General features: G+C 33.6%; 1 protein-coding gene across 1 annotated transcript in view; it reads left to right on the top strand.

Annotated features, from left to right (window-relative positions):
• RELN (reelin) overlaps positions 1 to 24,529 on the top strand; it is a 526,398-nt gene that overhangs the window by 388,226 nt on the left and 113,643 nt on the right. The window contains exons 24-29 of the mRNA XM_074268428.1: positions 694 to 880; positions 4,919 to 5,124; positions 7,072 to 7,243; positions 7,618 to 7,818; positions 12,994 to 13,229; positions 23,965 to 24,122. Of these exons, the coding sequence (XP_074124529.1) occupies positions 694 to 880; positions 4,919 to 5,124; positions 7,072 to 7,243; positions 7,618 to 7,818; positions 12,994 to 13,229; positions 23,965 to 24,122 (1,160 nt within the window). The remainder of the gene's footprint in view (positions 1 to 693; positions 881 to 4,918; positions 5,125 to 7,071; positions 7,244 to 7,617; positions 7,819 to 12,993; positions 13,230 to 23,964; positions 24,123 to 24,529) is intronic.

Raw genomic sequence — 24,529 nt, forward strand, 5'->3', positions numbered from 1 at the left:
GCCTTCATGTTGATGGCTGCTGACTGAGTTGCTAAAATCTGAGGTGGCTGAGGCAATTTCTTAAACAGTACATAGTGAAATTTGCCACAATAATTGACTCTTCCTTTTATTTGAACACTTCAAATACAATATTGTATCTTAGGGAATAGAGAGACCCACAGAGTATAGTAGCAGCAAGTCATTAGAACAATCAAAACACAAAACTTTTTTCAGTTAAGTTTCTCATCTTATATGGGAGTGGTTCATGACACCCCCCAAAAATATCATACTATAGTAAATTCAAAGCTCACTCATCACAGATCACAATAACATATATAATAATAATGGAAAGACTTGAAAAATTGTGAAAATTCCCAAAATGTTCCACAGAAATATGATAAAAGCACATGCTGTTGGAAAAAGGTGCCAACAAGCTTGCTCACCCCAGAGTTGCCACAAATCTTCAATTTGCTAAAAAATAAATAAATATATAAATAAACACAATATCTGAAAGTCACAATAAAGCAATGCACAACAGAAAGAGGTGTGCCTATATTCAATATAATGGGGAAAACAACATTGTATGTATTTAATATTAAATTCACTCTTCTTTATTGAGGTGTTTCCTGGTCAGCTGAAATAGATTTGAAACAATAAGATAAAAGCTATAATTAAGAAAATCATTCAGGATTACTTTAATAATCTTCTCCTTAGGTGTGACCAAGGGTATCAAGGCACTGAATGTCAGCCAGAAGCTTCCCTTCCATCTACTATTATGTCAGATTTTGAAAGTCAGAATGGTTGGGAGACTGACTGGCAAGAAGTCATCGGGGGAGAAATTGTCAAAGCAGAACAAGGATGTGGAGTCATCTCTTCTGGATCATCTTTATATTTCAGTAAGGTAGGGACAAATACTGAGACAAGTTATCAAAGACTTAAATAGATGAGCTATAATGCCATAGTGCTGATATGTGACAGAGTCTGTCTAGGCAGAAATCCAAGGCAAGATAATTTATGCAAATGCAAAAATAGATATGCTTTTTGTTCAGATGCAGGTGCAGAACAAAGAAAATTTGATCTTTTAGCAAGTAAACAAGATTGAGAAAATAGCAAATCAGGATGGATTAAATTTAACTAGGTCTCCCAACTATCAACACTTAAATTTTCCCTGATCATTATCATCAAATGTAATTAATAAGCAGCCTTGTGTTCATTACACAGTGACAGATTTTATGCACATTCATGTCAAGATGAGTGGACTTTGTTGTACTGAAGAAGTTAACATTTTAAGAAGACAACATGAATGCAACAAGACATTTTCATGTATTTGATATGGATTATATATGTGTATTCAAGAAAAATATCGCTATATTAGTCATGTTGTGTCAGAAGATGCAGACCCAAAGGAAAAACAGTGAAAAAAAATAAAGGAAAAAATAGTATGTTTTGACCTGCATTCAGACTCCAAAGTTGTTCTTGTGGATATGAATGGTATTTTCCAGTATGAGTCTTTTAAAATTGTCTTGAATCATTGGGTTCCTAAAAAGAGCTAAGTTTGTCATACCTGATTATCCCACAATATTGTTGATCACTTCAATGAGTAAATAACTTCAAAATATAATCAAGTAGAGCAAAATAAAAGTAAAGAAGTTTTGCCAAATGTAAATAAACCAAAGCCGCTTTTCAGAAAGTATGCAGAGATTGATATAATGGAAGATTAGGAAGCTGTAGAACAGTTAAAAGAAAAAAATTGGTTTTAAAGAATTAGTAGACTAGTAAGAATTTAATTATATTTTACTGAAGATGAAACTAGAAACAAAGATTAGAAATGCTATTCACTGAAATTTATATTGTAACCAGAGTTAGGATTACTGTGGCTTTGGAAAATGCTGTCTATAAATATCGGCTTTTTGTAGCTTTTATGGCATCAGTTCAATTTCTAGTCTATTCAACTTGAGCATTTAGACCAAAATGCCATTTTGAAAAAAAATTGGGGGTAAATGTTTTGGAGATCTTGAATTATTTAAATGTTCTTGCCTTAAATCCTAAATAAATATATTGATTCCTACAATTAAAAAAATATATCTATACATTAAGCCAACTTGGAAAGGTTTATATTTGAAAAGCAAATTTTTGCTTTAACTGTTTCCTTTTTCTTTTATTTTTTAAAAAGAAAGTAGCATTTTGCATAATTAAAGAAAAGTTTGGAAAATATGTAGATTTTGGAGGATGAAATCCCAAGCTAAGCAAAGATATGATATATTTTTCATCATTTACAAAAATTCTACACAACACTTTCAGAAAACCTCTGAACTAACACCAAAATATCCTTGGGGAAAAATAGCACTAGACTGTAAATTTCCTGATAAACCAATCATTGCAACTAGCTAATTGTGATAATTGGATTTTTTTTATAATTGTCTTCATTGTAGGAGCTTCCTCCTTCTGGTTCATTTTTTCTTGCCAAGTTTCTCAAAGTAGTTTGCTAAATTTGAAATAACCTGCTAAGTTCTGTGGTTTGTAGTTTTTTCTCATAGTCTTCTTATAGAGATTTGGAAGTTTAAATATATTATTTGTCTTGAGCCATATTACAGTGATCCTAAGGTGATTTTCATTTTTGTTACTTCTGATCCAATGGAAAAAAGTAGGAAAGTGTGTGTGTGTGTGTGTGTGTGTGTGTGTGTGTGTGTGTGTGTGTGTGTGTGTGTCTGGGTGTGTGTCTGGGTGTGTGTCTGGGTGTGTCTGTGTATGAAGGAAGAGAATGAGACAGAGAATAGGTGGATAGGGTGCCATGCCTAGAAGGAGGAAAACTCATCTTCCTGAGTTCAAATAGAACTGTGTGACTGTGGTCAAGTCATCTACCCCTGTTTGCCTCAATTTCTTCATATATAAAATGATCTGGAAAAGGAAATGATAAACTGCTCTAGTATTTCTGCCCAGAAAAGCCTAAAAGAGTCATATAGAGATAGATATAGTTATATATATATATATAGTAGTCACTAGACTACAGATAAGCATTCTATACCTATCCAGACCATTCAGAAAAATAAATAGGCTTTTAAAAATTTCATTGCTTCCTTTTTATGATATAAATGCATATATATGTAATTATATCATTTACTTTTTAGCACTGAGAGTTCCAAAGAACAATCTCCAAACTAAGGCTTCAATTTGGTTTCTTTTAATCCGTTTTATCCATATTTGCCAGGTTATTCACTTTAAATTAGCCAACTGAATATTCTTTGTAATTCTTCATAACTAAAACTTTCTTCATTAAGTTAATAAAGTAGAATTAGTTTTGAATTCCATATGATAGATTTTATTCCCTCTGTGTCATACAGACCATCTTTATTTTTCACACAGTATTTTTACTGAGATTTGGGGGGGGGGTTAGAGAACTCTGTGACAAATCTGAGGGCTTTTTATAGCTCTGCCCCCAGCAGAATCTGCTTTTGGCTATAGGATTTCATAAGCAAGACATTTCTTTCATAATCCCATTACCATGAAGTCACTGACTAATAACAGGAATGATGACAAACCATTTCAGTTTCTGTCCAACACTTCACAGCACTACCATGACATGAGATAGACACATTGAACCTTCTGGTAGAAGGAAAGGAAGTTACTGGATTTAAAGATATTGTTAACTCTTTTAGTTCCTAACGTGCTTTTTGGTATCCAGGAAAATTTTATTATCTGTTTTTTTCTTCCCCCTCCCTCCTTCCCTCAGTGAAAATGACCAAGATGCTGTCCTCTTTTATCAATTAGTTTCAGCTGTGTCTGGCTTTACTTCTAGCCCCAGGCAGTCTATAAAAAAGGAATAATTTTCTACCCAGGAAGGAATATATCAGCTGTGATATGGAACTTGTTTACCTTTTTACAGCATATCTGATTTAGCACTTCACAATTATGTAGAGTAACCCATCCCCAAAAGAAATTTGTGTTAGTCTTAAAGTTTAATTTAGTTTTTAATTTAATTTAGGGATTTGAACCCAAGTTTTGCTGACTCCGAGTATAGTACTGTATCAGCTAGATCACTCGTCTAGGGACTGATCAAAGAAGAAAAGCATAAAAATGAGTGCATGAGATCGAAATTATCCCCACCAAATCAAAACTGAAGGCTCTTTTCTTCTCAACCACAAGGAAAAAAAGAGTCTTATGTACCTGCAGCAACCATTATGTGACATAATTTTCTATATGCCACTGCATGGAGTATTATAGGAGCTCTCTTTATTTTGACAAAAAAAAAAAAAAAAACCCTGGAAATTGCAGGAATTCCCATCCTTTGGGTAATAGTATATTATTGTGATGGCATACTACTGTCCCATAAGAAATGATGAGTTCAGTGATCTCAGAAAAACATGGAAACAATTGCATGAAATAATGAAAAGTTAAATTAACAGAACCAAGAGAATGTTGCATACAATAATAGCAATATTGTTTTAAGAATGACTTTGAGCAAATAAATGTGAATATTTTAAATATTCAAATTAACTATAAAGAAAAGACAAAGATGGTATCTGCATCTAGAGAAAACTGATAAATAGAAGTATGTATAGAATAATTTTATATATTTGTGTGTGTGCATGTATGTGCCTATTTGAGTCTAATGGCAGCCATCTCTAATTTTGGCAGTGGAGGAAAAAAAGGGGAAAAGAAAGAAATAAACATGATGACTTTATTATATATTTAAAAGAAATAGCAAGTTGTTCATGATAGATTTGCAGTGTCACTTGCAATCATCTTTTTGTTATGGAGATATTTATTATATTACATAAATTAATAATTAAATAAATGTGAAAAAAAAGAAATTTAAGGGACATAAAGCAAAAAACAAAACAAAACAAAACAACAACAAAAAAAAAACAAAAAAAAAAACAAACAGAACTCTTCCTCTATTATTATGTGTAAATTGCCTTAATCTTTCCCTTTTTCTTAGGCTGGAAAGAGACAACTAGTGAGCTGGGATATGGATACTTCTTGGGTGGATTTTGTCCAGTTTTATATCCAGATTGGTGGTGAAAGCACTGCCTGCAACAAACCAGACAGTAGAGAAGAGGGTGTCTTGCTTCAGTACAGCAATAATGGGGGCATCCATTGGCATCTCCTGGCAGAAATGTACTTCTCTGACTTCAGCAAACCCAGGTATTATTATTTCCATCAGACTTTTGCTAGATGCAAAAGAAATCATATTAATACTAAAGATTGTATTTTTTATATTATAATAATTTTATTTACCAGATATATGCATGGGTAATTTTATAACATTGACAATTACCAAACCTTTTGTTCTAATTTTTCTCCTCCTTCCTTCCTCCCCATGGCAGGTTGACCAATACATGTTAAATATGTTAGAGTATAAATTAAATACAATATATGTATACATGTCCAAACAGTTGTTTTGTTGTACAAAAAGAATCGGACTTTGAAATAGTGTACAATTAGCCTGTGACAAAATTAGAGGGATTGGGAATTCTATGTAGTGGTTCATAATCATCTCCTAGAGTTCTTTTGCTAGGTGTAGCTGGTTCAGTTCATTACTTACATTTTTTTAAATCTTGTGTCTTACTCAAAATATAAGAAAAGCTTTTGAAAAATATGTTTTAAAAGGAGTTATCAGACTACAGACAAACAGATCTGCCTAGTCCATTCAGAAAAATAGGTAAATTCTTTTAAAATGTCATTGTTTCTCTCATATATAATTTTCTCACCTGTTTAATTTGTCTTGATCTAGAATTTTTGCTCCATCTGGGGTTGATCCTACATATGAGCAGTATAGATTGTCATATATATATATATATATATATATATATATATATATATATATATATATATATATATATATATATATATATATATATATATATATATATATGTATATGTATATGTATATATATACACATATATATATATACATATTATATATATTATGATTTTAGGAATATTCTCAACCAATTTGCCATTTTTACATTGGACCAGTCTGACCTAATCTTTATCCAATATGACTATCTGTTGATGAAAGATTATGTCTAATGATTATAAAAATTATTATTTTAGAAAAATATTCATTCAGGAAAAAATGGCAACAGTATTATCATTTTTAAATTAAGTGACTTTATTTTAAATCTGCTTAAATGTACTTCTTTTGGAGAGTGTAATTTTGTTAAATATCTAATAATGTATATACTAAATATCACAAAAATCAAGGCATTTGTGGCTATTTTAAATTACCTTTATTTCTCTCATCTCTGTGTTTTGAACTTAACACAATCATAATGAAATTTATATGAAGACCAGAAATCATGACTAAGTGTATAATATATCAATGCTACCCATGTGCTACTATACACATGTATACTTTACATTATGTAATGATTACTAAAAATTAAGTTTAAATTAAAGATTTTAAATGCACGAGTTTATGTCAAAACATCTTGCAAATTAAGAATATATGTGTATGTGTTTTAAATAGACTTATATATGTATGTATGTATATCTAGATATACAGATAATTAAGTTTCCTTAAAGTGAAGTAATTTGTCTCTGAGATGGATCAATTTGCAAAGCTCTTTGCAAAGCTTCCATATCACAGAAAATCCCAACCAGATTTTCCCATAAATTATAAATTCTCTTTTCATATGACTTTTGTCATGTCAAGCAAAATATATGCCTTAGATGTTTCTTTCCTTCTCTAAAAGATATCATATCAAATGAGCTGTTAAGAAAGTGTGGGGAGCCAAATTCAGTCCTAGGCTTCAATTCAGGAAGAGTTGGATTCAACTCCAACCTCAGACACTTAGGATTTATGTGACTCTTGGCAAACCTTTTAACTTCTACATAGTTTGGGTTCCTCATTTATAAAATGAGATATTTGACTTCAATGGACTCTTCAGCCCCTTCAGCTTCTGTAAATATATGATCTTCTTTCCCTACCTTCTTCAAATTTCATTCCAACATGACCAAATCCAGGAACTTCTTTTTTTAGTTCAACAATAGATTAAATGTCATGTCTTCCCAATGACTTGCTTTGCTTTTTATGACAGATAGCTTGCTTTCACTTCTATTAAGCATGGATAACTGGCTTTTCTTTAGGTTTGTCTATCTAGAGCTCCCAGCAGCTGCAAAGACACCTTGCACTAGATTCCGCTGGTGGCAACCAGTTTTTTCGGGGGAAGACTATGATCAGTGGGCAATTGATGACATCATTATTCTGTCTGAAAAACAAAAACAGATCATCCCAGTTGTCAACCCAACTTTACCTCAGGTAATTATGCCATGTTACAGGTAGACTCCAGAAATAAAGAGAATTTTGCATATAAAGGATTGAGAACTTCATCTCTTAAATATTTTTTTTATTCAACAAACAAGCGATTTTAAGTTCTCTATGATTCAATTGTTGATATTATGGAAATACATCACTCATAGATTGTCTTGAGGCGTGATATTTCTGCAGGTAAGCAAAGTCCTCAAGTAAAGTAAAGTGAGTACTTGGAAAACATTTATGCATTCAATGGAAGAATATATTCACAATAGTCTACAGACAGACATATCTCTTATGTCATTAACCATTGATATAAGTTCATTATTTAAAGTTAGAATTCTTCAGTTACAAAATTTTTATTTGTTTGTTTCTATTAGAACTTTTATGAAAAACCAGCTTTTGATTACCCCATGAATCAGATGAGCGTGTGGCTGATGTTGGCTAATGAAGGAATGGTTAAAAATGAAACTTTCTGTTCTGCTACTCCATCGGCCATGATATTTGGGAAATCAGATGGAGATCGATTTGCAGTAACTCGGGATTTAACTCTGAAACCTGGATATGTGCTACAGTTCAAGGTATCTATACAATTTCCATTTATAATCCTAGTGAGTCAAAAACAGTGTGATATAATGAATAGAGAGCTAGTCTCAAAACCAAAAAATCCTATACTCAATTCCTCTGATACAGACTATTTGTATAATTCTGAGAAAGTCACTTAACTTCTCAGTGTCCTAGAGAGGTGTATAATACTCTAAGTTTCAAAGAAGATAAGTCAAATTGTTAAAGAAAGTTTGCTCATCTGAGAATTCCCAATAGCAGTGAGATTACAGGTCCAGTCACAGTGTAGTTAGCCCCTTTGTACTAGTCTATCTAGTTTATAAGTCTACCTGTTAAAAAGTTAAGCAACAAAATATGCCCCCATTCCTTGAGAGTAGACAAAGAACAGAAATGTGTTCTTTATATTTTAGTAAAGAACGACTGTGCTTTAAGAAAGTGTAGTTAACTATAGAAGGGCAAAGCTTTTAGTTCTACCCAGAAGGAAACAGCTTGTCAGTTTTTAATGAGCCTCATAAGTAGTGACTATGTCATTATATTTCAATGAGTACACATGAAATTCGATGAGAGTTTAAAAGAAAATTAACTTAGTACTTTCTCCCACTTGTGATTTAATGAATGTCATAGTTCCATATGGGAATGGATGAACTTTTTTACTTCACTTAAAAGTACTTTAAAAACTTCACAAGGTATTTTATGATTCAGTGTAGGTTTTTTTTCCAAATAATTGCACTTCCTTAAGTCAGTAAATTTTGGTTCCAATGATCATTTTTCTCTTAAAAGATTGTTGTAGAAAATTTTTCAGCATTGTGACAACATGTCAACATATACAGTAAGTATTTGCTTTGACAAGCTGTTGTGTCAGGATCCTAATCAAAATTTTATTGAGTTTATAATGAAATCCCATTGGTGAATTCTAGAGGTCGAAAGCAATGCAGTTTTAATGAGCTAGCACAACTACATGGTCCTTACATAATTGGTGGGTAGAGATGCTAAATAATTTACAAATAGAATTATTAAAGAAACCATAAGTTTATAGGTAACCCTTCAAATATAATTCCTGTAGTTCTATAAATAGGGAAGCTAATCTTTAAAAAAAAAAAAACTAGTAAAATATTATCATTAGCAATTTAAATTTTTAAGTTAGATTTCAAGTGAAAAACTTCACTGTCAATAGATGAATTTATATTTACATTCTAGCACTTTCCAAAATTGTAAGTAAAAACTTCAATATGTAAATGCATCCCCAGAAATATATATATACGATTTATTATCTTGACACCTTTTCTATTTAATGAGTGACAAAATCACGACACTGTAGGTGGTATACTCAAGATAATTCTATACCTGTTATAATTTCTAAATAAAGAGATGGTTAATGATATTTAAAATGTCAATTTTTCAAAGAACTACCAAAATAATGACATTTTAAAAGTTTTAATTCATCTATCACAGCAGCAGCATCAACCCTTTATTCGTGCATTGATCTGATAATACCTATATTGTGTAATGATGAAATGATTGTCATTCATTTTCTGTTACTTTAAAAAGAAATAAATGAACTAAGAATTATTTAACTGTTACTTGAAATAAATAAATAAAGATTATTTGTATAAATTTTTCATGTGGAATTTTGAAGAATACACAGTACTTCTTTTAAATGAACCCTATGTTATAGTTGGTAGCTCGCAGAATTATTCTACACTATAATTATAATAAAAAAGAAACATTTATATGGTGCCTTAAGATTTACAAAGTACTTTACATATGTTATAGTATTTGAACCTCATAGAAACTTTATGTGGTAGATGCTATTTTAACCCCATTTTACAAATGAAGAAACTGAGGCTGACAAGTTAAGTGATTTGCCCAGAGTCACATAGCTAGTGTCTAAGGGAGGATTTGAACTCATCTCCCTAAGGCCAGCATTCTATTAACTGTGCCTTCTAGCTATCTGTATATGATTTCTCTGATGCCTAATATGTTCATTGAATATCTCGGTCATTGCATTTGAAAGAGCAGATTGTTTTAGGAGGTTGAAAACTTCAGATAATACATAGTCTGCTGTATTATAAATTCAATTAAATTTAGTTCAATAAATTTTTAAGTGTCCTCCATAAGCAGATCCCTATGCTTAGCCCTAAGGAAGATTTTAATTTTTGAGATAACATTATCCCAGATCTCTCCAAGTTTACAGCAGAATAATGGGGAATAACATATATATAAATAATTATAATATAGAAAAATGCATGAGTGTCCTCTCTTATTTCCTGAATCCTCTGTCTCTCAGTCACTCTGTACTCATTCTTTCTCAGTTCCCACAAGTAAAGTTCTGCACTGACTCACACTCAAAATCCCAAGAATCTAATCAAAATTTCAGCTACTCATTTTTGCTCCTTCTTTCATACTCAGGCCAGTTTCCAGCCCTTCCAAGACCAGTACTAGACCTTATGCTATGTTTTTGATAGAGTGTTTGGTGGCATCTAGGTGTGGCACAGATTTGTGTATAGAGCTGTTCCTTCATTCCCTGAGTTCTCAACATTTGATAGATAAATTCATTTTTGAAAGAAGAAAGGTGAAGGCAAGAAATAAATATTTTATGAGTCACCTGCATAGATAAATGTAAAATTAAAACTATGGGAGGGAATGAGATTGCCAAGATGAGTTAAAAAAAAAACCTATCAGAAACAGTCTAGCCAGTAAAAAAGATGGAATGTTAAAGGATATAGGAGAAGCAAGGGATACTATTTATTTCATAGCAATAGTTGACGCACAAAATAACATAATACAATCTAGGAGCAAAAACATTGCTGAAGAGCCACGGGGTAAGAACAGAATAAAAATAGTCCACTAAGTAAAACACTTCAGTGTAGTCAAAGAATATAAGAATTGAAAGATGCCCCTGAATCTGGTGGTAAACACAGCTTCTCTCCCTCTATACCAGTTAAGAGACTCTTCTTAATCATTTAGCATAAAGGAAAATGTTAGAATGATAAAACTAATTATCTGAGATATGAGACTAAATTACATTCTTAACTTCATACTATGGATTTTAAAAGAACACATCTAATGGAACCTGTATAAGCTAACTGAAAAATCCCTGCTGAAAGATGGTTTTTGTCTTTGAAAGCAAAACTAAGAAAGCCTGGAATTTCTTTCATTCTACCTCCCTTACAATAATGAAGGTGACTGACTAACAATTTTGAATGATTGCCATCTAGAAAGCATGAGCCTACAGCAGCTGACCTCTTTAAGGCCCTTGTAACTCTGATCTTCTTTGATTGTAGAGATAACCTGGTATATAGTAAAGGGAAAAGGGGATGGAGAACTAGCCATGATGGCAGATAATCTGGGAATTGAAAAAATCTATAGAGATCCTCTATCCCACCTCCTCTTATATTTATAAATAAGATCCATCCTTAGAGAGACAAAATTAGGTAGGCACAATCCTACAGAGAATAAAACAGAAACAGGATCCTAACTCAGATCTCAGATTAAAAATCTCCCCCTCTTTTCATTCATCTTATAAGGTCACATGGGTAAGGAAATGACCATCCTAGGACCAAACCCAGGACTCTTAATACCAAATCCAATTCTTAAGATTCCACTATATTATGCTAAGCAAGTCAATGACTGTAAAAAATCAATTGTAAAGCACTGTACTTTACAATTCAAAGATATCCACTAAAAAGTACAGCAATGTTTTTATTTCTTGATTGTATTATGTTACTCCTACCCCTGTGAAATAGCTTAGTATTTTTATCTAAATTGACAGTTTTCTTGCTAAACTTTGTATTTTTTCTGGCAAGAAAATAGATTAGAAATGCTTGGTTTTGTGGATTGTTCTTTAACAACAACAAAAAAAAAAAAAATCAAAGAAAATTGTCTCTAAGGTGATCCTTGTGTTTAACAAGACTTTTCCAATATTTCTGCTTTTTCCTTTCCTGAGCTTTCAACTTTTCTTTGAAATGGGGAAATGAATGAGGTTTTTTAACCTCTCATTCTCCCATGGCCATATTCCCATTGACATTCTTTGATTTGGCTCATCCTCTGAATCTTGAAAGGGCAGCAAGATGGCTTTAGCAATAATAATTAGCAATACTAAGCCATCAAAATCAAAAGAACAATAGGAAGATAATGATTTCTCCCCAGGCCATTTCTGTATTAATTCCACCAAATATAAGATTTTAAGAAAAATATTAATAACAAACCATCTTTTCATTCACCTAAACAATAGATAAATTCTGGGTTAGTGATGTCAAACTCAGTAGAAGGAGGTTTCACCAATCCTCTGGGCTACATATTGACAGTTTTAAAATGCAGTATTATCTATGTTTCATTGTATATTTCCTTAACTCTGTCCCCATTATTTTTGACTCAGGTAAGAGCCACATCCAGAAATGTTGTTTGACAGCTCTGGTCTACAATGAACATTAAACATAAAAGATGAGTGGTCATTTAGACCTTTGTCTCAGGACCATTTTTATCTGAACTTCCCCTAAAATGGTAATGAATGAGGAAAATGAAATATAAAAGGAAACATGTTGTATAACTAGATAGAAAGCCAGACCAGAGGTCAGAAAAATCTAGGTTCACAATCTATCTCAGAGGCAAAATGACTAAGACTCTAATCTGCCTTGAGATTCCTCACCACAAGGTCCTTAAACCTGTGAATACTTAAGCTTGTGAAATCATAAGGCCATACTTAGTATGAAGAACAACAACCATTTAAATAATGCTTTAAGATTTATAAAATACTTTGCATACATTATCTCACTTGAAAAATCCTGTACAGCAAAAAGTATTGGTATCGTTATCCCCATTTTATAGATGAGGATTTTGCAGCTCAGACAAATTAAGCAATTGACCCAGAGTCACATGGTAGTAAGTTTTGAAGGCAGAATTTGAACCCAACCTGCCTCTATACCTTGCATTCTGTTCTCTATTTCATGGTCAAAAAGAGTTTCAAAAGCTGTGAAAATGTTTTGGCTTAGTGATTAGGATTCATTTACATAAAGTTAAGGATTACCACTTGATGACAAGAGAACAATAACTGAAAAGTGCAACCACTGGCTACCACAGAACAGAATGTATGTCAGGCATATGAATAGTTAGTATTGAATAAATAACCTTTGACTGCCTCATTGATTAATTTTGAAGCAGGATCTTCTGTAATCCCATCTCTCTTTTTCCAGCTGAACATAGGGTGCACTAATCAGTTCAGCAGTTCTGCCCCAGTCCTTCTGCAGTATTCCCATGATGCTGGCCTCTTCTGGTCCCTAGTGAAGGAAGGTTGCTATCCAGCATCCCCTGGAGGCAAAGGATGTGAAGGAAGCTCCAGAGAATTGAGTGAACCTACTGTGTATTATACTGGGGACTTCGAGGAGTGGACAAGAATTACAATTATTATTCCAAGATCTCTTGCATCCAGGTAATTCAGACCATTTTCTTTTTTCTATGTTTTACCTCCAAAGCCTGTATCTTATGGCTTTTATACACACTGATATTAGAATTAGTTGTTGTTCAGTCATTTTTCAGTTGTGTCCGACTCTTTGTAACCCCATTTGGATTTTTCTTGGCAAAGATACTGGAATGGTTTGCCATTACAGATGAGAAAACTGAGGCAAACAGAGTTAAATGACTTGCCCATGGTCACAGAGCTAATAAGTGGCTAAGCCAGATTTGAACTCAGGAAAATGAGTTTTTCTGACTCCAGATCCAGTATTCAATCTACCATGCCACCTAGCTGACCCCACAAGAATTAATAAAGATCAGTTACTTAGAGCCAAAATATTATACATAAGATCCCCCTCTTTTGAAAAGTGGGATCCACATAGAATATCCAAAGTGGGGAAGTTTGGGTTTTGAGAGGTTTTTTCATCTAGATTTATGAGTCAATGTTAGAACTTTTAAATTTGTGTACTTTCCAAATACAGTGCTTAGTTCATTTGCAGCTTACTTTTTGAAACTCTTTTCCTGATTCTTCCAGTTATTAGTGTTCCCTTTACTTATGGATGAATGTACTTTTCCCAGTGAAATAGAAAGTGCCCTTCCCTGAGGGCAGGAACTCTTTTGGTTTTATATTTGCTTCCTCAGAATGTAGCAAAGTGCATTTCATCCTATAAGTGCTTAATAAGTTTGCTAAAATAAATTAGTTGAATGCAGTGAAAATAGGAGTCAAAACATAGCATTCATGACTGCATAGTCATGAATGATTAACTGTGATCTGAGAGTTTTATTGTAGACAGTTATTACGTATCCCTCTCCATATGTTTATTGTGTTAGATTGGACTTAATTTAAGACACATTAAATCTAAATGCTGGCATGAGTTATTATAGAATTTTGTCCTTCTTTATATAACTGCTGGCATCCTTCTTTCCTTCATCTCCTTCCCAAAAGGGCCTTCTACAAGACCAAAGTCAAAGCTGGAAGATTTTTATGTAAATCTTCCAGAAAATTAAGGTGGGGGAGATAAAACAACCTGGAAAAGGTTTTATTGCTCTTTTTATCTCAGCTCTCCAGGAGGCTCTGTGAACTTAGCTTCTGTTTCCCTCTGCCTCCCAGGAGCCTCAGCACAGTGAGTTTGACAATTAGCTGTTACTGACTTTCCTATATAAACTACACAATATTCTGATATCTGCTGAGAGTTTCATCTATGTGTCGATCAACCGAAACCCAACTTAGCCCCAACACTTAGTATCTGTGTGACCCTGGACAAGCCTCCCCAAGAAACCCCAAAACTCTTCATTTAACAATCTATCTACTGAGCTACTTTACAACTCTCAATTGAAAGCCAAAGAAGCATTATTTTTCCTTAATTTAGTCAGACTTGATAGAAGGGTGGTGGACTTTCTACCTTACTCACCCTCAAACTAAGACAAAGCCTCGCCACTACTGGAACCCATTGGGCAGATAGGTTGAAATAAACAGAAAATTCAGATGTTTAGGCAACAAGTTGATTCCTATGGTACAGGAATAGACTAGGAACTTGTATAGTTCATTGCTAAATATTACTTCACTGCCATTTTAACAGAGATGGTTAGGTGGCTTAGTGGATAGAGCACTGAGCCTAAAGTCAGGAAAACCTGAATTCAAATACAGCCTGAGATACTCACTAGCTGTGTGTCTCTAAGCTAGTCACTTAACCTCTGTCTGAAGAAGGAAAATAGCAGGTATTTTTGCCATGAAAAACCCATATGGGATCACAAAGAGACCCAATTGTACAACTAAACCAATTAAATTGGTACCATTTCTGAGTTGCAAGATGTAAACCATGCATGTACCTGTATTTCTTTTTTTTTTTAAGTAGGACTTTTTGCTTATTTGTTTCTTAGAATAATAGCTTTTTATTTTTCAAAATACATGCAAAGATACTTTTCAACATTCACCCTTGCAAAACTTTGTGCTCTAAATTTTTCTCCCTCCCTCCCCATCATCCCTTCTCCCTTAGACAGTAAGTAATCCAGTATAGGTTAAACATGACAATATAGGTTAAACATGATGCACCTGTATTTCAACAGTACTCGGTTTCTTGGGTTGCAGAACATGGCAGTATGTGTATTCTGTTTCCTCTTCTCTCCAAACAGTTTACAGATTTTAAATGAAAATTTTTGCATGTAAAAAAAGCTACCAAAAGAGCTTATATATTGCTATGACTGATGAGGAGAGATAAAAGTCACCTAGAGTTTAAAGGAATTGCCTTAAGTCTCACAGAAAAGAAAGAATTGCAGTTCAAAAGTTTTCCCAAACTCTTTTTAAAAAGTAGATCATATTATTTCCTTTACAACAAAGCTGTTTGGCTAGGGCAGAGAGTTGGGTGCTTCACCTCCCCCCTCTCCTTCAACTCCTCTGTCCTCTCATGGCATCTCAGGCTACATCTCCTGGAAGGCTTTGAGAGCAGGGCACAGATGATTTCTAAAGCTGTTTTCCCAGTTGCCCATGAGAAATGATGAAAGATATCTCTGGGTGTGGGACTTTCAACATGGGGTGATGGCCAAGGGAAGACTCTGTCTCCATAGCATTTGAAAAATCAGAAGGATCAAGCATTGGAGAAAATAAATTCAGTCAGTCTTAAATGCTTACTATGGGACAGATACCATGCTAATTGCTAAGGATGCAGAGAGACAAAAGATAATCCCTGTCCTGAAGAACTCTGATCTAATGAGGTCACATTATAAACTGGCTGATAAGGAATACTATTATCCATCTGAGTCAAGAAAGGGTAATAATAGAGAGCAGCTTATGGGGGTAGGATCGGGATGTCTGACAAAATTGAAGTGGTTGTTGCTGTTGTTCATTCAGTCAGGCTTCCTGCTGTTCAGGTTTGCCCAGGATAAGAGTCTCAGATTAAATTTGAACCCAGTGCTCCCTGATTCCAGTGTACCATCCAGCTGCCCACCCCCAGCAACAGGCAGGTTCACGTTAGTCTGTCCCCAAACGAGATTCTTGGACTCCTCAAACAAAATTGTCAGCTTTATACTAGGCTATGAAGAGCTTACTTACGCTTTCTGCCTTAGTTTCCCTATTCCTTTCTGAAAGGAAATACCCCTTTGCTACACTGAGTAGCAGTAGCATGCCAATTAAGAAAGTATCATATGCCTGCCTTATTTTTACTGTGAGATTAGTGTGCTATAAATATTCTGCATCTAGCCAGTAAAAGTTACATGAAGCTACATGGCTTCTGCCAAGGACCACAAATCTACAGCTAACTTGTTTTATTTTCCCAAAGCCAACTAGTAACAGTTGAATATGAAACAGCAGCATCTTTTCAATGTTGCTTAGAGTAACTTGATCAGAAAAGCTTCTGATTAGAAACAACAGAAATTCCTGCCAAGCTATCACAGATTGGGTCTGAATTATGAGTCTTCTAATGTGGTAGTATCATTTTTTTTGGACTTGGGCTATTGGAAGATAGTCTTTTCCTGTTGGAATCCAGCTTCTTTGGATTATTCTGAATGCTGTCCAGGATGTTTTGATTGTGGGTTTGTTTTTTTTTTTTTTTTTTAATAAAGAATTGGCTACCAAAAAACTCTAAACATGTTTGCATTTCAGCTGGGTAGATGGCCTATTTTTGTACAGTTTGTGGCTCATTCAGAAGAACCCAAATTCCTCCAGATGGACTGTTAGAAAACTGAGAGTTTTAGGTGTTAAGCATTTGGAGATATTTTGACACAAGATAGTGTGCTCACAATGGACTAGAATACTAGTTTTCCCAGAAATGATGCTAAACTAATTTTCACAAAGGTGGAGCTTAGGTCTTAATTTTCCTGATTTTGCATTCTGCCAGGGGAAGAAGTGGGCTGTTACAAATATGTGCTGGCAGATTGTTTCTCTACCAACTGAGATAGACACAAAAGAGCTACAGTATACACACAGAACCTATGCAGGACCCCTCTACAGAATACAAAAATATAATGTTGTGCTCCTGGGCACATGTGCGTGCTGTTCTACAAGTTTGCCTAGCATTTTTCAGGATATTCACTCCTGCACCTGTGCATAGGACAACAAATGTGGGCATGAAAGCAAATAAAAGCTGGAGAAAACCAGTTTTTCTTTTCTGCATCAAGACATCTGCCTGAGCATGGGGGTATATCTGGAAAGGAAATGTAGATGGAAGAATGTAATTGAGGGAGAAGCATCCCTGGAGAAGAAAGAGATTTTATGAGGTGTTTTGCCTGAGTGCTATATTTGACTTGGGCATTGGAATTAAGAGGAAAAAAAATTATAGATCCTTTCAATAGGACTTCCTAGAGCAAAGAAAAAACATTTTATTGAGAAATCCATCTAGAATAGAGGTTTGCGAACTTGTAATAGATAGACAGATATAGATATATGCAGAGTTACATATACATGTATATATAAACTTGTATTTTAATTATATTTAAATAGTTATATGTGTATATATAGGAAAAGTTATTCCAATTCCAATATGATTGAAATACAATTATCAAAAGTCCTAACAGACTGCCAAAATGATCCATGGAATAAAAATGCAGGGGATAAGACAAATTTATGATTGTTGTTTAGCCATTTCTTACTTACGTCTGGCTGACTCTTTGTAATCCCATTTGGAGTTTTCTTGGCAAAGGTGCTGGAGTATTTTGCCATTTCCTTCTCCAGCTCATTTTTACAGATGAGGAAACTGAGGCAAACATAGTTAAGTGCCTTTCACAAGATTACACAATTAGTAAATATTTGAGACTGGATTTGAACTCAGATCTTCAGAACTTAACACCTAAGACTCCTTCCAAGTCCAGCACTTTATCCATCGTACCACCTCATTGCCCCTTTGTCAAATAACCTAGTGCACTTACCATTCCACTATTTGAAAAGAACACAGAAGTCAAAGTCATATATTCAGGCTTTGCAACTTCTTTTCTTTTAGATTTTGCACAAATTATTTAACTTCTTTTAGCTTCAAAATTCTTATCTATAAAATGTTAGAAGCTTGAACTAGATTGACCTAATTTTCCTTCAAGCTCTACAACTATGAGCCTATCAACATAATCATGAATCTCTTAAACAAAACTTCCTAGGACTTTTGAATCCAACAGGCATCTCCAGCAATGCACCTTGCTTTTTGAAGACAAAGGTCTGTGAATCAATTATATTTTTCCTTTGGGCTACTTTAATGTTCTAAAGGGCATCTAGATGGTGCAGTAGTAGATAGATCAGTCTCTGGAGTCAGGAGGACTTGAGGTCAAATGTAGCCTCTAGTTGTATGACTTTGGACAAGTCACTTCACCCTATTTGCTTCATCTGTAAAACAAACTAGAGAAGGAAATGGCAAACCACTCCAGTATCTTTGCCAAGAAAATTTCAAATAGGGTCACAGATTTGTATACAATTGAAACAACTTGACAACCACAGTGTTCTAAAGTGATACCTGTTTGCTTTTTTAAAATTTTCTCCCCTAGAGAGAAAAAAACAAAAAACAATATATGTATATATATATATATATATATATATATATATATATATATATATATATATATATCCCCATTTAGGTGGTGAAACAGGAATTTGAGCATTATCTATTTGAAGCATTTACAGGCAATAGCATGTTTCCCAAAAGCCAAACTGAAATTGTTGAAGCTAGTAAACAACAGGTGTTTGTTAAATTCAGCATATTTGCCAAGACTAGATGATTTAGAATAACAATAAAAAAGATTTTCAGTTCACTGATTGTTAAGTGGCTAAAACTCTTTAAGAATCAGAAACATAATCGTGTGTCTATATTTACATACATAATTTCTCCAGTTTTCCTGCTATTTTCACTCCAATGATGGGAAGGATGGAAATTATTTAAAAATCTAAATCTTCATCTCCTGCCATAAGTGGCAGCCTTCATTAGTCTGTCTTATTTTCTATTCCTATTTACTAACGAACAATACTTATAGGATAAGAGACTTTGTCAAATGCTTTTTTTAAAAATCTTGGCAAATGCTTTTCTAGAACATTTCTCTGATCTGGGAATCCTGTCAAAAAATAAAATTAAGTTTATTCTGGCGTTACCTATTTTTACTGAAGCCACACTGATTCTTTATGATCACTACTTATTTTCTAGACAAAAAACTATTTCTAGACACAGATGGCATAGATATATCTTTTTAATAATGCATTATTGAATTTTTCTGGAAATCAAAATAAAATTAACTGACCAAGTTCTCATTCCATTGATATGGAATAATCATTAGGAAAAGTCAAGAAATTATTTCCTGGAAAATAGTAAGAATTTACGAATTCCATTTTTTATTCATACATTTGTTTTTGGCAGAGAGAGAAAGGAATCCAATAAGTGTTTTAGAGAATTGAAATACTGCACCAATACTAAGTAATGATACTATGGTAGGATTTTGTTCTGCTTCTTTTTGTCCAAGTAATCTGTTGTATTCATTAATGAAAATAACGTTCTCTTTATCTGAACCCAAATGCTTTATACCATATTCTCTGCCCAACCTCTATTATGAATGTTTATTATGTGAATTGCTTCATATAAATATATCTTCATAATATACAATGTTATTCTGTCCCCCATAGCCCTTTTAATAGTACTGTTTCTTTTTTTAAAATATTTATTTATTGAAAACTAAATTCAAAATGAGAAAAAAAAAAAAGGAAAAAAACTAAACAAAGCATTTTCATGTATCAAGCAGAATATCAGGGAGGATTCAAAATATGTAACAATAAATTTCCATTTCAAGAAAATATATATAATAATAGAAAAGATTATATTCATGCCTTTCCTCTTTTATTTGCTTCCTTGTAGGTTATTCTTTTGTTCTCTGTTGTAACCTTTTCCTTTATTCCTTTTCCCTACTTTCACTACCCTCCCACCTCTTGAAGGCAGGTACAGTTAAGCACAGATATATTTACATATATACTTAAATATATAAATATATACATGTGTGTCTGTGTGTGTATGTATTCACACATATATATCTATCTCTATATATACACACAAGCATATACACATATACATGTATATTATACATATGTAAACAAACATCTAAAACAATATTAATATGGCTGGCTTATAATGTAGATTTCTCTCTTGATTGAATTGTTAAGTTTGGCTTTGTCTGAGATCAATGATCACTAGCCATATTTTTTTTTCCTAATAAATTCTACTCCTGATCTTTGTTATTATGTGTGTATATTCTGCTTATTTCCTAATCGTGCTAGCTCTTCTGCCTTAATTTCACTCCTTAACTTGCCTTTCTATTACTTAACCTTCCTCCTCCTATGGATCCCTCCTTTTCCCTCTCCCCCTACCTTTTTCTTCCCTTTTATCCCATTCCTATTAATCTACACAATTTATCCCACTTCTATTAATCTAAATATCCTTCTAAATTGTATCTTGTCCTATGTCACCCTTTGCCCCTTTATCCCTATTCCACAAGTCTACATACCTTGTCCCACTGCCATAAATTTACATACCATTCTATACTCTATCTTATCCTATTTCCTCACCCTTTATTTATTTGTAGATTTTGTAGGGTACTATTCTCTTCTTGGGGTATAGGTATATATGTGTGGGTGGGTGTAATTCCATATCTAACCCATTCCTGATGTGATTAATTTTTCAGAACTACCAGCCCTCTCCCCTCCCCAATATTTCTGTGTCAGTTCTTTCTCTGAATCTTATTCGTGAACTACAATTACTATTTTTACTTTTTACTAAATATTTTTGCTTTTTAGAGTCAGATCATACTTGGCTTTGCCCCCATCTTTCTTTTGAGTTACCCAATTACTGATTTCAATCTTAAACAAATGGCACGCATTTCCATGTAAAAAGCATAAACAATTTGTCCTTGTTAAGTCTCTTGAAATTAATCTTTGATGTTGGTTCTTATATATTAAATTTTCTGTTAAGTTCAGATTTGGTTGAGACAAAGTCCTAAAAATCTGCAAGTTTGTTAAATGTCCGTTTTTCTTTGTTCAATATTATGGTTAGCTTGCTGGGTATGAAATTTTTGGTCACAGGCCTAGTTCTTTTGATTGTCAATATGTATTACTCCAGAACATGCAGTGTTTTATTGTAGTGGCTTATAAATCCTGTATTGTACTGTTTCTTTTATATAAAGTATACCTTTCCTGTGCCATATTTCCACTATGGGAGCCTCCATTTGAATCCCAGCTCTTCCATTTCCTACCTATTTGAACTTGTGTAAGTTCTTCCACCCTTGTATCTATTTCTTTATTTATACTGAAGTAGTTTGTAAATTGAGAGGGATGGCCTCTTGGATTAAAATAGTTCTATCCCTATGATCCTATAATCTTAAGCTTCACTGATACCTTTGATGTCAAATTTTCCTTTTCATGGCGGGATTTCCATTTTGCCCTGTTGATTACCCATCTTTCTTCATTCATATATAGCCATTTGAAACCATGAGTTTTGTGACAGTCTCTTGTCTTGTTAGGTTAAAGCTTCTTTCTGTGTTATACAGATTAATGGATATATTCAAGAAATCTTTCCTCTCTTTATTCACTTTTAGACATTTTGATTAGATTGCAAGGCCCTAGGATACATTCTCACCAGTCCAAATGGAATGCATTGTGCCCTTGGCCAAGAGGCTCTTATTCCTTGTCTTAAATACCATCTTTTTCATTACTTCCCAAATTTTCCTTTTACTTGTGAAGCTCTAATTATGATGAAAATGCAGGTGGTGATTTTAATGTCTTCAGTGTATTACCTAAGACGTCATTTCCCTAGCAAAGCTTTCCATATTGCTTTTAAGCAATCTAAGGTAGTATCAATTATGATTATAGATGATCACCAGAAGTGAGAGGTAGTCATCAGATTTAACAAGGGTTGTAAGGTTCTGTATCCACTCATGTTCTTCTCCGTAAATCCCTCTACTTCTTTAAACTCAAGTCTTTTAACTTGAATCATTTTTTTTTACTCTATCTCTTGAATCTTCTCAAATTTTTCTTCCCAGATTCAATCTCTGAACTTCTTCACTGTGCAACACATTCATATAGGATTTTTATCAGTTTTGCTCCTTCTTTTTTACTACTTTACTATCTTGTTTTTCCACTCAACCTTATTCCCCCCAAGCCTTCTCCCATGATCCTCCTTCCCATTGAATCCACAAACTTCAGTTATCACTCTAAGGAAATGACATTCAAATGTATATCACTACCTTTAATCTCTCTACAAAGCTGCAGTTTTATATTTCTGAATGATTGCTAGATATCTGGATGACACATCAAAATTGAGATTCAGTGAATTCTTCCTATTCACTCTAATATCTCTTCTCTCTATATATTCCAATTTTGTAAATAGAACCACTACCCAGGCATTTATTCATAATCTTGGAATAATAATTTCTTTTTATTTCCTTCTTTCTTTTTCTCTCCTCCTCTCCCCATCTTTCCTTTCCTCTCTCCTTTTCTCACTTGCCCTATTCTTCATCTTCTCTTTTAATGGCAAGAACCAATGATTCCATCTCCATAATCTTCTTCATATTCATCTTCCACTTGACATTCTCACTTCAATTAGTTTTTTTAATGTCTTTTTGCCTGATAAAAGGTTCATTACTGGTCTCCTATAACCAATATCTTCTCCAAATTCTGTTTCCCTCTGCTGCCCAATTTCTTCCTGATTTACTCTTTTATTCAGGTCACTTCTACACAAATAACACACACACATACACACACACACACACACACACACACACACACACACACACACACACACACACCCCTTCAGTGCCATATCATTGTCTACCAAAGAAAGCATAAATTACTAACTTATCTTCAAAACTTGCCTTTGTTATAATTTTCCAAATTGTAATTCAGGTTTAATTTAAACTACTCTTATTTACCTACTCCACATTCTAGTGAAGTGGAATTTTCCTTCATCTTTCATACTTATTTTTCAGAACTTTTGCTTATACTATATATAGCATCTAGAAAAGATTCTTCCCATTTCTACTCTCTCTTTCAAAATGTACTTCTTCTCTGAAGCCTTTCCAGAATTCTATTCCCCCAAGTGTACACTAACTTTGCCTCTACAAAATCTCACAGTTATCTGAATTTATGCTTTGTCTTATTCTTTCTCATGTCTACAATTTCTCTATCTATAATCCCTCCCCCAAATTGTGTTGTAAAGTCCTTGAGCAAAGTTAATTTCATATTTATGTTTTGTACCCTAAGTGCCTATTGCAGTATTTCAGTTGAGCTTTAGTAAATATTTGTTCAATGAATAAATGAATGAATGAATGAGAAAGATGTAGGGAATGAAATAGGTGGATAGAAATAGAAGAATAGTGACTTATACAATCATATTATATGGCATTTGCTATTATCAGATGTGACAATATTATCTAATATCCCATCCAATTGTCATTCATTTTTTCTTTTTCCATTCTCAATTACTCAATTGAATGTCCATCAATCCATATTTGTGGGACAGAGTGTTTGCTCTCAGCCTGCATCCCTTTCACTTACTGCCCCATATCATCCTTCTCCATGCACTGGACTGCACTGAGTTAGGAGGTGTAGAGAGAGATATGGCAAGGTACTCAGAGAATATCAGTTACTCTTGAATTTGCCAGATCTTTCTAAGAATTAATTTTTTGGTGTACACAACAATTAGCCCCTTCACAAATGAAATAAAAAGTAGCAACAACAACAACAAATCTCTTGTTTTCCCTAACAGCAAAACCAGATTCCGCTGGATCCAGGAGAGTAGTTCCCAGAAAAATGCTCCCCCATTTGGGCTAGATGGAGTTTATATTTCTGAACCTTGTCCCAGTTACTGCAGCGGCCATGGGGACTGTGTCTCAGGGGTTTGTTTCTGTGATTTGGGTTATACAGGTAAGAATAGTTTTATTGTTGCTATTGTTGTTTTGGGATGGAGAGATAAGGACAGGTATGTGTTTTAATAATAAACCAATCCGGATTAAGCCAAGTTCAGACTTCACTTTTTATGAAGCATGGAAACTAGGGTAAGAGGTGAGCAACAAGATCCTTTGAATCTGATAAATATTGTTCTGGCCAAAGATAAAAGAACCCTGGTGACACAAATTTAATTGGAAAATAAAATTTTTAAGGCAACTACAATTTGTGGGTCAATATATCTAGTAGTCTTGAAATGGAACATTACAGGAGAACATACAAAAACATGTGTTCTCACTATAATGTTGGATATCAATTCTGGGGAAGTATCTAACATTAAAGAGGAAGATAAGGGGAAAAGAATAAAATTTTAAAAGTTGCCATAT

Source organism: Sminthopsis crassicaudata, chromosome 5 (assembly GCF_048593235.1).
Source record: "Sminthopsis crassicaudata isolate SCR6 chromosome 5, ASM4859323v1, whole genome shotgun sequence".
NCBI classification, from domain to species: Eukaryota; Metazoa; Chordata; class Mammalia; order Dasyuromorphia; family Dasyuridae; genus Sminthopsis; species Sminthopsis crassicaudata.